At 45.2% G+C, this 12217-nt stretch overlaps 1 protein-coding gene across 4 annotated transcripts in view; it reads left to right on the top strand.

Annotated features, from left to right (window-relative positions):
* The window catches only part of ACBD5 (acyl-CoA binding domain containing 5), a 324086-nt gene that overhangs the window by 41089 nt on the left and 270780 nt on the right, over positions 1–12217 (top strand). For all 4 annotated transcript variants that reach the window (XM_069211326.1, XM_069211324.1, XM_069211325.1 and 1 more), the window contains exon 3: positions 6023–6143. In XM_069211326.1, the coding sequence (XP_069067427.1) occupies positions 6023–6143 (121 nt within the window). The remainder of the gene's footprint in view (positions 1–6022; positions 6144–12217) is intronic.

Below are 12217 nucleotides of genomic sequence, written 5' to 3'. Positions count from 1 at the left end.
AAGCCAGTCTACACTGGTTCAGGGAGCCCCAGTCCCTGCTCTGGTGTGAAACTGGACAAAGGAAAGGGGGGTGACCACTCCCCTGTCCGTCACCACCCCAGGGGTGGTGCTGAGAGCTCCTCCAGTGTGTTCCAGACTTCAGGCATCTTGATTCCAAGTGTGGGGATACTCTGGAGGCCTCTGAGTTGCCAGTGCCAGCAGGGGACATCAGACACCCCTCCTGATAGGTCCATACCTGATAAGGTCGCCAATCCCCCTCTCAGGGCTATTTAGGGTCTCTCCTGTGGGTTTCTCTTCAGATTCTACTTGCATGTTTCCATCAGGAATCCTCTGCAACTACTACTTTATCCTCTGACCTCGGATTGACTGCAGACTGCTCCAGGAACCGCTGTAACAGCAACAAAGTATCCAGAAGGGCTACGTTTCCTCTGCAGCTTCAGCTCTAGCCAGCAACTGCAACAGTGTCCATGGTGTGCACACTCTGAGGACTCTCTGTCTTCACCTTGCACCAGAAGGACCAAAGAAATCTCCTGTGGAGTGAGAGAGTCACTTCCCTGCTCTTGCAGGCACCTTCTAAGTCGGTTCTCTTGGATTCCTCTGCTGGCGACGAGCATGCTCCTTGGAACACAGGTCGTGGACCCCTTCGACACAGACTGTCTGAAGGTCCTGCTGTCCAAATTTGGAGGAGGTAAGAGCTTGCCTTCCCCATTAGTGACAGTAGCCTTGTGCACTGCGTCATCTTCACCTCCTGAGGCCTCTGTGCACTATTTGCAGGAATCCTTCGTGCAATGCCTGGCCCAGGTCCCCAGCACTCTATCCTGCAACGCTCAATTCGCTGAGTTGTCCTCTGGCGGCTTGGGACCCTCTTTTGTAGTGTTGCACCAACTGCAATTTGCACTTTCTTTGCCCCGTGTCCTGGGATTCCTGTGGGTGCTGTCTGATCGACTGAGAGCTCTCTGAAGTGCTGAGAGCCTCCCTCTTCCTCCTCAAGCTGAGTTGAGGCCCAAAGGTCCTTCCTGGGTCCAGACAGCGCCACTTTGATGCAAAATGCGACTTAGCCGGAACCAAGGCTTGTTTGACGAATCCAGTGCCGAAACTCTCCTGCATCCAACATCTCTTCGTGGGACATCCATTGCATCATGCAGGAACCCGCTGACATCTTCTTTGGGTGCATTTCTGCAGTCTTCGTACAACCGGTGACTCTTCTTTTGCACCCTCTTCTTGGTTGGCAGGGGTTCCTGTCCTTCCTGGAACTTCTTCTGACTTCTGGACTTGGTCTCCTTCCTTTGCAGGTCTTCCGGTCCAGGAATCCACCATTTGTTGTTTGCAGTCTTGCTTGGTTCTTGCAATAACTCTAATCACGACTTGTAGTGTGTCCTAAGGAAATTTGCAGTACTTTACTCCTAATTTCTTGGGCTCAGGGGTGGGGTATTTTACTTACCTTTGGTGTATTCTTACTCCCCCAGCAATTCTGTGCACACCACACTTGTCTATGAGGGAATTTGTGATTTGCATTCCACTTTCTTGGTATATGGTTTGCGTTGCCCCTAGACCCATTTTCTCCCATTGCATTCTATAGCATTTCCCATTGTGTGCACTATCCTATGTCTAATTACTTACCTTATTTTGGTGTCTAGTGTATATATTGGGTATAATACTTACCTCCAGAAGGAGTACTGCCTCTGAGATATTTTGACCTTGTGTCACCAAAATAAACTACCTTTCTTTTTGGTAACACTGAGTATAGTCTTTACTTGTGTATAAGTAGTGTGTAACTATAAGTGGCATTGCAGGAGCTTTGCATGTCTCCTAGTTCAGGCTAAGCTGCTCTGCTATAGCTACCTCTATCAGCCTAAGCTGCTAGAACGCTACTACATTTCACTAATAAGGGATAACTGGACCTGGTTTAAAGTGTAAATATCCAAGGTACCAACTACAAACCAGGCTAGCCTCCTACACTCTCCCTCCACCCATGTTCTTCTCTCCCGCCCTCCCATCTCATCCGCAACCCACTACTCTGTTATTTAAAAAAAAAAAAATACGTGCACATTAACTGCCGGTGTGATAGCTTTTTGGATTTTTAATCGTACTAAACAGCAGCCTTGTTACTGTAGATCATGGCTAAAAATCATTGACAAAGTCAATATCTTTCATAGGCAAGACATATTGGCTTTGCTAATTCTTGTTTTAACTTGTCTGTATCAATACACATGAACCAACTGTATGCAAGACATTCTTGGTCACGACTGTGGGGCATTTTTTCCATGGCAGATATTAGTTCCTACACCCATTTCAATAGAAGACAGTTGTGAGACACGTGTTCACAATATATCTCTGTGTTGTGGCATGTGTGTTGTTTGTCCTAGCTTCTTTTCAGCCAGGGTTCAAGGAAGGCAGCTCACAGGATTTGAGCCAGTTTTCTTTACCCGGTACTAAACTGAACACACTCACTACCTGTGAGTGAACTAGGAATACGAAGTCTCCGAAAGTGGGTGATTAGTTGACAAAGGAAACGTGAAATAAGTCCAAAGCCAGAGTCTTTTCTGGTTAATCTTTGTTACGTCTCTTTATGAGGGCTCAAGTACAAACTTGTCTGCAGCAAGTTTAAGTTGTCAAGGACTGTGGTAAATGGAAGAATACCGTATTGTTGGCAATTAATGAGTCTCCACCTTGGCAGTCCTGCCTTCGTGTCTTTTGACAGGTTTTGTTACCATTTCTCTTGTACTTTATTTTCTTTTGATTTAATTTGATGGATGAGATGGACTGTAGTTTGATATTGTAGTATACTCTTGTGACTTGTATTGAGCAAATATCCATGGCCACTGCAATAGCAGACTGATTCAAAGAGCTTTTGAAGGGAAAACACCACATCCTTCCTGTAACTGCAGAGATTACTATCTTGTTTTCTCCAGCTGTTTGTGCCAGTGTTAGACATTTTAAGCTAGGAACATTACCTGTGAGCACTACAAACGTTTGTGTTCTCCATTCAGATATTTGTGGTAGAATGGCATACTGCATGTTCCAGATTACATAAAAGACGATCCATAATGGGTGGTATGTAAAGACGGCAGCATCCTTTAAATGGGGGACCTGAGGATTGTCTGGGGTGTACAGGAAAGGTTCCACTGTGGTTCTCGTACTGAAAGTGCCAAGTCTAGCAACTGGTAAGTGATGTCGCTATTACTTCTTAACTTGTACTCCCCCTCCATCAATAGACGATGGAGAGACTATGTATTTGTTCTTTTTATTTGAAGTATTCAGTAGGCAACTTGTTTGATTTCCATCTAAAGATTGGAACTGAAGGTCATGACAGGCTTAACATTTGCCTTTGAAAGTTACAGCTTGGAAAGCAAACAGAAGTGGCTTGCTTAGTTGAGCAGAGACAGAAATAGTGACACATGACAGCGAAACTTGGGCTTGGGGCATTTAATTTCACTCTTTGCCTCTGTACTGAATTGGTACAGTAGGTTAAGGGGTTCTTTTTGATGCTGCCTGACCACTGCTTTTGCCTTATGTTGTTGGTGGCCCTCTACTATCCTTCATTCATACTCAGGGGGTCATTACGACCCTGGCAGAAGGCAGAGAAGCTGCGGTATGACCGCCAACAGGCTGGCGGTCTCCCTTCATGGAATTATGACCATGGCGGTTATCGCCGTGGTCATCCGCCGGTTCTCCGTTCCGCCCGCCAGGGCGGAGACTACCACTGGGCTGGAGACCTGGGTCTCCAGTCCGGCGGCCGTCACTGTACCCCCGGCGGTATTTTGACCCGGCTTACTGCCGTGGATTTCCAGCGGTTTGAACCGCCATGAAATCCATGGCGGTAAGCACTATCAGTGCCAGGGAATCCCTTCCCTGGCACTGATAGGGGTCTCCCCCACCCCACCCCCCAACATCACTTCACCCATACCCACACGACACTCATGCAGGCACCACCTACATACTTACACGCACACACACCGACATACATGCAAACATCCACACGCACAGTCGGACACGCACACCCACATTCAAACATACACGCACGCAACCATACAGACATACCCACAGACATACACGCACTCATTCCCCTACACACAACACCCACGCAAGCATACACGCACTCACACACCCCCTCTACATCCACTCACGCACACCCCCATGCACCCACACAACACACAACACCCCCCATCCCCCTCCCCTCACGGACGATCGACTTACCTGGTCCGACGATCCTCCGGGAGGGGACGGGAGCCACGGGGGCATCTCCGACGACACCACACCGCCAACAGAGCACCGCCACGGCGAATCACAGGACGTGATTCGCTGGCCGGTGTTTGCGGTGGAGGTGGAGCAACCTCCACTTCCCCGCCGCCCACCAGTATGGCTGTTGGCGGCTCTCCGGCCGTAAAGGGACGGAGAGCTGCCAACGGTCATAGTGGGCTGAGTGGCAAACCGCCTGCACTGGCGGTCTTCCAAACGCGAGGTCAAAATGACCCCCTCAGTCTGGTAGGCTCTACAGATAAACGTGCCACAGGAATACTGATCTTTTCAGATATACAGGACTGTGCTACATGTTGTCAGCCTTCCAGATGGATCTAAGCATTTTGTATCATGTTTAATATGTTTTGCAGTTCGATTATTGGTCGGATTTCCTACATGCGAAGATACCTTTTGGTGGGCTAATCTGTGAACAGCCGTTAATTGAGTGCACATTTTATTAAACAATAATGCATCTGATAGATACTGCAACTAATTGTAGTTAGGTTTTGTGGCTGAATGTCTGTCCTTCAAATGCTGGATTAATCTTCGGACTTATTATCTTTTACATCTTTCAATCTGTGGCATATAGGAATATCTGCCTTTTTAATGTGAGTTCTTCATATATTACCAATTTTGAAATGCTTCTAAAATCCATTTACAATGGCATGATCGGCAGATTTTCGTGAAACACAGATGTAAAGCCATCTCCGGTGGTCCTTCGGGGTATCTCGTGGTCTAGTCTATCATAACTAAAATAAACCAGTGCTCTTAGAAGGGTGTTTCTGAATATATTGATATCATGATCTTTAGGTGCGCTAAACATTCTGCTGCTACCTTATTCTCAAATAATCGTGTTAATTGCCATGAACTGAATAAAATGAGCTTCAATAAAAAGGCGAAGAACATAGTTGTTTGTTGTAAAAATAATTTAAACTCTTGAATGTTATGTTTACATTATGTGCCCTGAGACAAGATTTTATCCATTTCTGTCGCAGCCTGGTGCAGTCTGAGACAAACTGATCTAATGCCTCTTGCGTGTTAAGCAGACTAGTACAGCTGCAATGAAGGTTGTGGTCTATAGAGCTTACTCAAAAACCTAGCAATAGTTTTAATTATTTTAGGTTTTTCTTACTTGCACGTTACATTCATTCACCGAAATATTTAGATGCCATGTTGTTGAGAGCAGTCTGATTGTTTTTTTTCTTTTATAAATGAGCAGTTCATGCACACTTTTTATTGCCATTTTTTAGTTGTCCCAGATTTGCTCTACGAGATGTGTAATACTTTTGAGGAAGATGTAGCCTACCCATTCAATTTCTCCAAGATAAAAACAGTTTGCAATTCATATAATATAAGAGCTAAAATATATTGGTTCCCCCAACTGCTATCTTTTTAAAAGAATAATTTTTAATTATAGAAAAATGAACAGAATGTGAGCAGTAGTGTTCATTCCTAGACCAGTCAGGCAGTATTTGAATTATCAAGGCGCACATTGTATTCTGTATCTGATTGTAGGCAGTAGATGGGTTAGAATAACCGTGCCTGAATAAATAATCAAACTGCAGTCATTGGAAATGTTCTCCACGTACAAAAAGCATTACTGCTTTTGGGATCATTGATTCACAATTGTCTTGAGAGTATGCAGTGTTACAAACAGCAAAAATTAGAACTGCTTGTCACATTCTTCAGTCAGACACATTGTTGAATAATCCAGTGGTGATTTTAATTTTAATCTTCCATTATCAGTTTGAAGATTCTAAATACCTGCATATTTTTCTTTTAGGTTCATTTCAGCCCTCCAATGAAATGATGCTTAAATTCTATAGCTTTTATAAGCAAGCAACACAAGGACCATGCAATGTCCCAAGGCCTGGATTCTGGGATCCTGTCGGACGATACAAATGGTACAGAGAAATGTCAATCATTAATTCATTACCTACATGTAAATGTGGTAGTTCTTTTTTTATTTTTTGTCTTTAGAAGCAGTACTTGGAAGTATATATTTATTGCAGTGCACTCGCCTTGTGGATCACCACAATCAAATATGTATGCTTTACTGCAATTATCAGCAGCTCCATCCTATCCCAATTCCCCAGATTAGCCTTTCCCAACCTATTTGCAATTGTTACATTGAACTGTAAACCACAGAATTGTAAGGATTATCTCATCTGGGTTCTCAGTGACATTAGAGACAGTAAGATTGTTTCTTGAGTACTGTGATGACTCAGCAGCTGGCATATATGCGAAGAAAAGTGCCCCGTTCCGGAAAATCTTGTGGCTATAGGTACAGCATCACCGAATCCTGTATATATTTTCCCATTCTGTGCCCAAAACCTGGAAAGGCCTACCAACGGTGTAGTAATACAGGCCTGTAAGAGTAATACAGTTTGTGGTATAAATAAATGCACCACATTTACCTGCTTCCTAGTGGCTGAGAACTCTCAACCTCAAACTTTGCTCCTAGTGCTCTTTAGAGAGCGGTAGTTTTGGAATTTCCCATAGTCCCGTCATGAATTAAGAGTCCGTCATACAACCAGCCCATGCTGTCATGTTGTTCACCTTGGAACATCGCAACTATGGAGCCAGACCTGGTATTCTTATTATACACTTTTTTGTTTTCTTTTACGAAGCTCATTATTGTCTTTAATTTCCCAGACAAGATATTTAGACATCACAATTCTGTATGGCTGCCAAGTGGAATACCAAATAACTGCGCAATACGAACAAAAAACATTTTTTTTTATTTTTTTTGCACGGAGGCCCACTCAACACGTTTTGGTTAATATTTGACTTCTCCCCTTGATCAAAGTACACTTGTCATGCAAGGCGATGGTATTGCAGTTTCACTGCTCACATGGTAGTTAGTGTCTCTGTCATGGGTGAATTTAACTGCTTCCCTTTACCTAAATGTTGCTCTGTCAGCGTGTTCAGACAGTGATGGTGAAAATTCCTACGTGGAAAGAGAAATGTGGGAATTTCACTCCACCCCCCCCCCCCCCCCCCCCCCGCAGAGTAGAATTGGACCTGATCGGCCGCTTAATGGGTCTAACGAAAACAAAGCATAATTACCTTTTTGAAGCACTCCTAGGGGCTAGAAAGTGTATATTCCTGAATGCTAACTAGTTTAAGAAAAAATATATTGGCCGTTTCTTCACAAAGCACCTCAGAACAACTTCCCGACAGGGAAATACTGCCCCCCCCCCTCCCTTTTTCAGGCATAGCCCACATTCAAGATTCACTGTTGGGTACCTTCCTTTGAAGAGCACTGCTAGGGTCTAGACATTGTAATTAATGTAATATGATAACCATTAAGTTCATTTCAGTGGTTGGCCCCTTACAATGCTGGGCGGACTAACAATGCATCGTCCTTTGCAGTCCTCAATGCCTGGAACGAGAAATTGTAGTTTTATAAGGCATTTTTAGTGCAGTCCCTTTTTCTCCAATCTGCAGGAGGCAATGAAACAGTAGTATTGTCCTCCATTTCGTAAACTTTTTTCACAGATGGAGGAAAGGTAAATTTTACCCACGCCTAGAAACAACTTCATGCGCTTACGTGAAATCTGTAGTATTCATGCAGGCTGCGTATTCAGAAAAAAACACTCTGGCTTTCTTTCATACAATTTGTGTTCTTTGGTTGTTACTTTATTGTAGCTGTGTTAACGTGTGCACTGCGATGCTTTATGCAATCTGCAGACACTTGATGGAGTTGGCTACAACTGAGATGAAAAAACATATATGCCGTGAAGGGTTTTCTCCACAGTCACTTTCCTTTGCAACTATTTCTTTATAAAAGCTTGCATCTTTATTCAGTGCATCTATAAAAACGTAAGTGAAATCAATAAAAATCCCAAATATTAAAATATATTTTGAGTAGAAAGATAACTGAAATCATTGGGATGCCAAAATACCAAAGTTAACATGTTTGTTTTGTTGCTGGTTGTAGACTGCATTTCTAAAAAGGGAAAGTCAGTTTTCCTCAAAGGCGTCTGTATTCAAACACTACCGCCTAATTTGGACCTATTCTTTCACTTTGCACTGCCAATCATTTGTCAAAGAATCCTTAACATAAAAAATGGGTGGGTTTGCCAGCCTGGCCTTGCTATTTCGTTTTAAGCCATAGCCAGCTGGGAGATGCCTAGGGTAGTTCTTTGTAGGGAGCTCTTGGCATGCTTGGTAGTTAGCTTTTGAACAGGAAATTAGTTTTCTCCTGAAGCTCCCATAATTTGTGCCTTGAGGTGGTAGCAACTGGAATCAATGGCACAGTCCTGCAGAAATGTTTGCAATTGCTTGCTAGTAGTGCGCAAAGGTAGGTATGTTTTCAAGCTTCCATTGCTTACATGCAGCATGCTTTGATTAGCAGGCATGTTAATCAAAAACAAAGTTCACAATGTTTTACATCTAAATTTCATCATTTGTTTGCGGATTTTTAAAGAGGTACACACGTAGTATCCGTAGACTGCAGTTTTAACAGTCAATAATGCCATTGACTAATTTTCTGGCAGTCAAAGTCGGGGACTAATGAAGCAAGATTTAGCAAGGTCAATAGGCCTCGACTACGTGAGAGCTGTTGGCTTTGGCAATGTGTTTTTGTCATGTTGCACACCCAGGTGGCTGATGTCCAGCATCACTAAAAGTTAATGGAGTGGGGTGGGGTAGATTGGGGGTTGGGTAGATTGTGGTAGCGTAGATTAGGGTAGGTTGAGTGTAGGAGGCTGGCCTGGTTTTTAGTGGGTACCCTGGGTAGTTACACCTTATACCAGGTCCAGTTATTCCTTATTAGTGAAATGTAGGCAGTGTTCTAGCAGATTAAGCTGATAGAGGTAGCTATAGCAGAGCAGTTTAAGCTGATCTAGGAGACATGCAAAGCTCATGCAATACCACCTTTAGTTACACAGTACGTATACACAAGTAAAGACAGTACTCCGTGTTACCAAAAATAAAGGTATTTATTTGGGTGACACAGTACCAAAAATATCTTAGAGACAATTCTTCTCCTGGAGGTAAGTATTATACACAATATATACACTACACACCAAAATTAAACAAGTAATTAGTCATAGGACAGTGCAAACAATAGGAAATCCTATAGAATGCAATGGGAGAAAATAGGTCTAGGGGCAACACAAACCATATACTAAGAAAGTGGAATGCGAATCCGAAATCCCCCAGACAAGTGTAGTGTATGCAGAATCATTGGGAGAGGAAGAACACAGTAAAGATAAGTAAATTACCCCACCCCAGAGCCCAGAAAAGCAGGAGTAAAGTACTGCAAGTTTCCTTAGGACACACTACACCTCGTGATTGGGATATTGCAGTAACCAACCAAGTCTGCAAACAACAACTGCTGGATTCCTGGACCTGAAGACCTGCAAAAGAAGGAGACCAAGTTCCTGCGTGATGCAGAATATGTCCCACGATGTGAAGATGGATGCAGACGTGAATTGTGTTGGAAGTTGCCAACAAGCCTTGGTTACGACAAAAGTGTGTTTTGCAGCAAAATGGCACTGGCTGGACCCAGGAGGGACCTGGGGGCCTCAACTCTGTGTGAGGAGGTAGAGGAGGCTCTCAGCACTTTAGAGAGCCCTCAGGACCCCAGACAGCACCCACGGAGTCCCAGGACACGGGGACAAAGGAGGTGCAAAACGCGGTTGGTGAAGCACAACAAAGGAAGGTCCCACACCTCCGGAGAACAACTCAGCGAGTTGTGCGTTGCAGGATGGAGGGCTGGGGATTTGGGCCAGGCTGTGCACAAAGGAATTTTGCAAATAGTGCACAGAGGCCTCAGGAGGTGAAGAAGATGCAGTACACAGGGGTACCGTCACTCTCAGGGAAGGCAAGGTCTTACCTCCTCCAAATTGCGTCAGCAGGACCTCAGGACAGTCTGTCTATGGGGTCCACCCTCTGTGTCCTTAGGAGCAGGCTTGTCACTGTGAGAGGAGTCCAAGGGTACCGGTCGTCATTTTGGAGGGTGCCTGCATGAGCAGGGGAGTGACTCCGTCACCCCACGGGAGATTTCTTCGGGTCCTTCTGGTGCAGGATGAAGACAGGGAGTCCTCCGAGCGTGCACACCATGGAAACTATTACAGTTGCTGGCTGGAGCGGAAGTTGCAGAAGAAAAGTATCCCTTGTGGATACTTTGTTGCTGTTGCAGCGGTTCCTGGACCAGGGTGCGGTTGATCAGAGGTCAGAGGATGAAGTAGTAGTTGCAGAGGATTCCTGAAGGAAACTTGCAAGCAGAATCTGAAAAGAACCCACAGGAGAGACCCTAAATAGCCCTGAGAGGGGGATTGGCTACCATCTCATCAGGTAAGGACCTATCAGGAGGGGTCTCTGACTTCACCTGCTGGCACTGGCCACTCAGAGGCCTCCAGAGTGCCCCCACACCTTGCAAAGCAAGATAGCTGAAGTCTGGGACACACTGGAGGAGCTCTGGGCACCACCCATAGGGTGGTGATGGACAGGGGCGTGGTCACTCCTCTTTCCTTTGTCCAGTTTCGTGCCAGAGCAGGGGACAATGGGTCCCTGAACCAATATAGACTGGCTTATGCAAGGAGGGCACCATCTGTGCCTTTCAAAGCATTTCCAGAGGCTGGGGGAGGCTACCCCTCCCTAGCATGTAACACCTATTTCCAAAGGAACAGGGTGTATCACCCTGCTCTCAGAGGAAATGCTTTGTTCTGCCTTCCTCGGACTGGGCTGCCCAGACCCCAGGAGGGCAGAACCATGTCTGTGAGGTGGCAGTAGCTGTAGTTGCAGTGCAAGCCTCAGAGACCTGGTTTGGCACTACTGGGGGTCCATAGTGGCGCCCCCAGGATGCATGGAATTGGCTCCCCAATACCAGATTTGGAATGGGGGGACAATTCTATGATCCTAGACATGTTACATGGCTATGTTCGGAGTTACCATTGTGAAGCTACATACAGGTATTGACCTATATGTAGTGCACACGTGTAATGGCGTCCCACACTCTCAAAGTCCCGGGAAATGGCCCTGAACTATGTAGGAGCACCTTTGCTAGTGCAAGGGTGCCCTCACACTTAGTAACTTTGCACCTAACCTTCAGCAAGTGAAGGTTAGACATATAGGTGATTTATAAGTTACTTAAGTGCAGTGAAAATGGTGGTGAAATAGTGTGTGCACTATTCACGCAGGCTGCAATGGCAGGCCTGTGGAAGGGTTTGTCTGAGCTCCTTAGGGGTGGCAAAAGAAATGCTGCAGCCCATAAGGATCTCCTGGAACCCCAAGGCCCTGGGTATCTAGGTACCACATACTAGGGACTTAAAACGGGGGTCCCGTGTGCCAATTGAAATTGGTAAATGAAGTCACTAGCCTACAGTGACAAGTTTAAAAGCAGAGAGAGCATAAGCACTGAGGTTCTGATTAGCAAAGCCTCAGTGACACAGTCAAGCACTATACAGACACACACATTAGGCCTTAAACTATGAGCACTGGGGTCCTGACCAGCAGGTTCCCAGTGAGACAGTCAAAAACATACTGACATACAGGCAAAAATGGGTGTAACATGCCAAGAAAGATGGTACTTTCCTACAGTGAGGTAGATTAGAGTGGGTTAGATTGAAATGGAGTAGACTGGGGTAGGGTGAAGTGGAATGGATTGGGCAAGAGTGGAGTGGGCTTGATTGGGGGTGGGGTGGAGTAGGGTGGTGTAGATTGGGGGTAAAGTGCAGTGGATTGAGTTAGATTGAAGTGGGATACATTGGGGAGAGTGGAGTGGGATACAGTGGGGTAGATTGGAGTAGAGCGGCTTGGAGTAGAGTGGAGTTATGTACATTGGAGAGGGTAGGACAGGGGTGTGGAATTTATTAAAATATCTACTTGTCCAGGGGACAGGTTGCTTCTCAAATCTACTTGTCCTGTAAAAAGATCTACTTGTCCCTTTGGTGCCATGTAGTGTGGCGACAAATTACGGCAGCAATTAATAGCCTCTCTGATTATGCCAGGGCTACTACCATAGTAT

This window comes from Pleurodeles waltl, chromosome 10, assembly GCF_031143425.1.
Source record: "Pleurodeles waltl isolate 20211129_DDA chromosome 10, aPleWal1.hap1.20221129, whole genome shotgun sequence".
In the NCBI taxonomy this organism is placed as follows: Eukaryota; Metazoa; Chordata; class Amphibia; order Caudata; family Salamandridae; genus Pleurodeles; species Pleurodeles waltl.
Note: the sequence above shows the minus strand (reverse complement) of the source record. Positions and strands in the feature narration are given on the sequence as shown.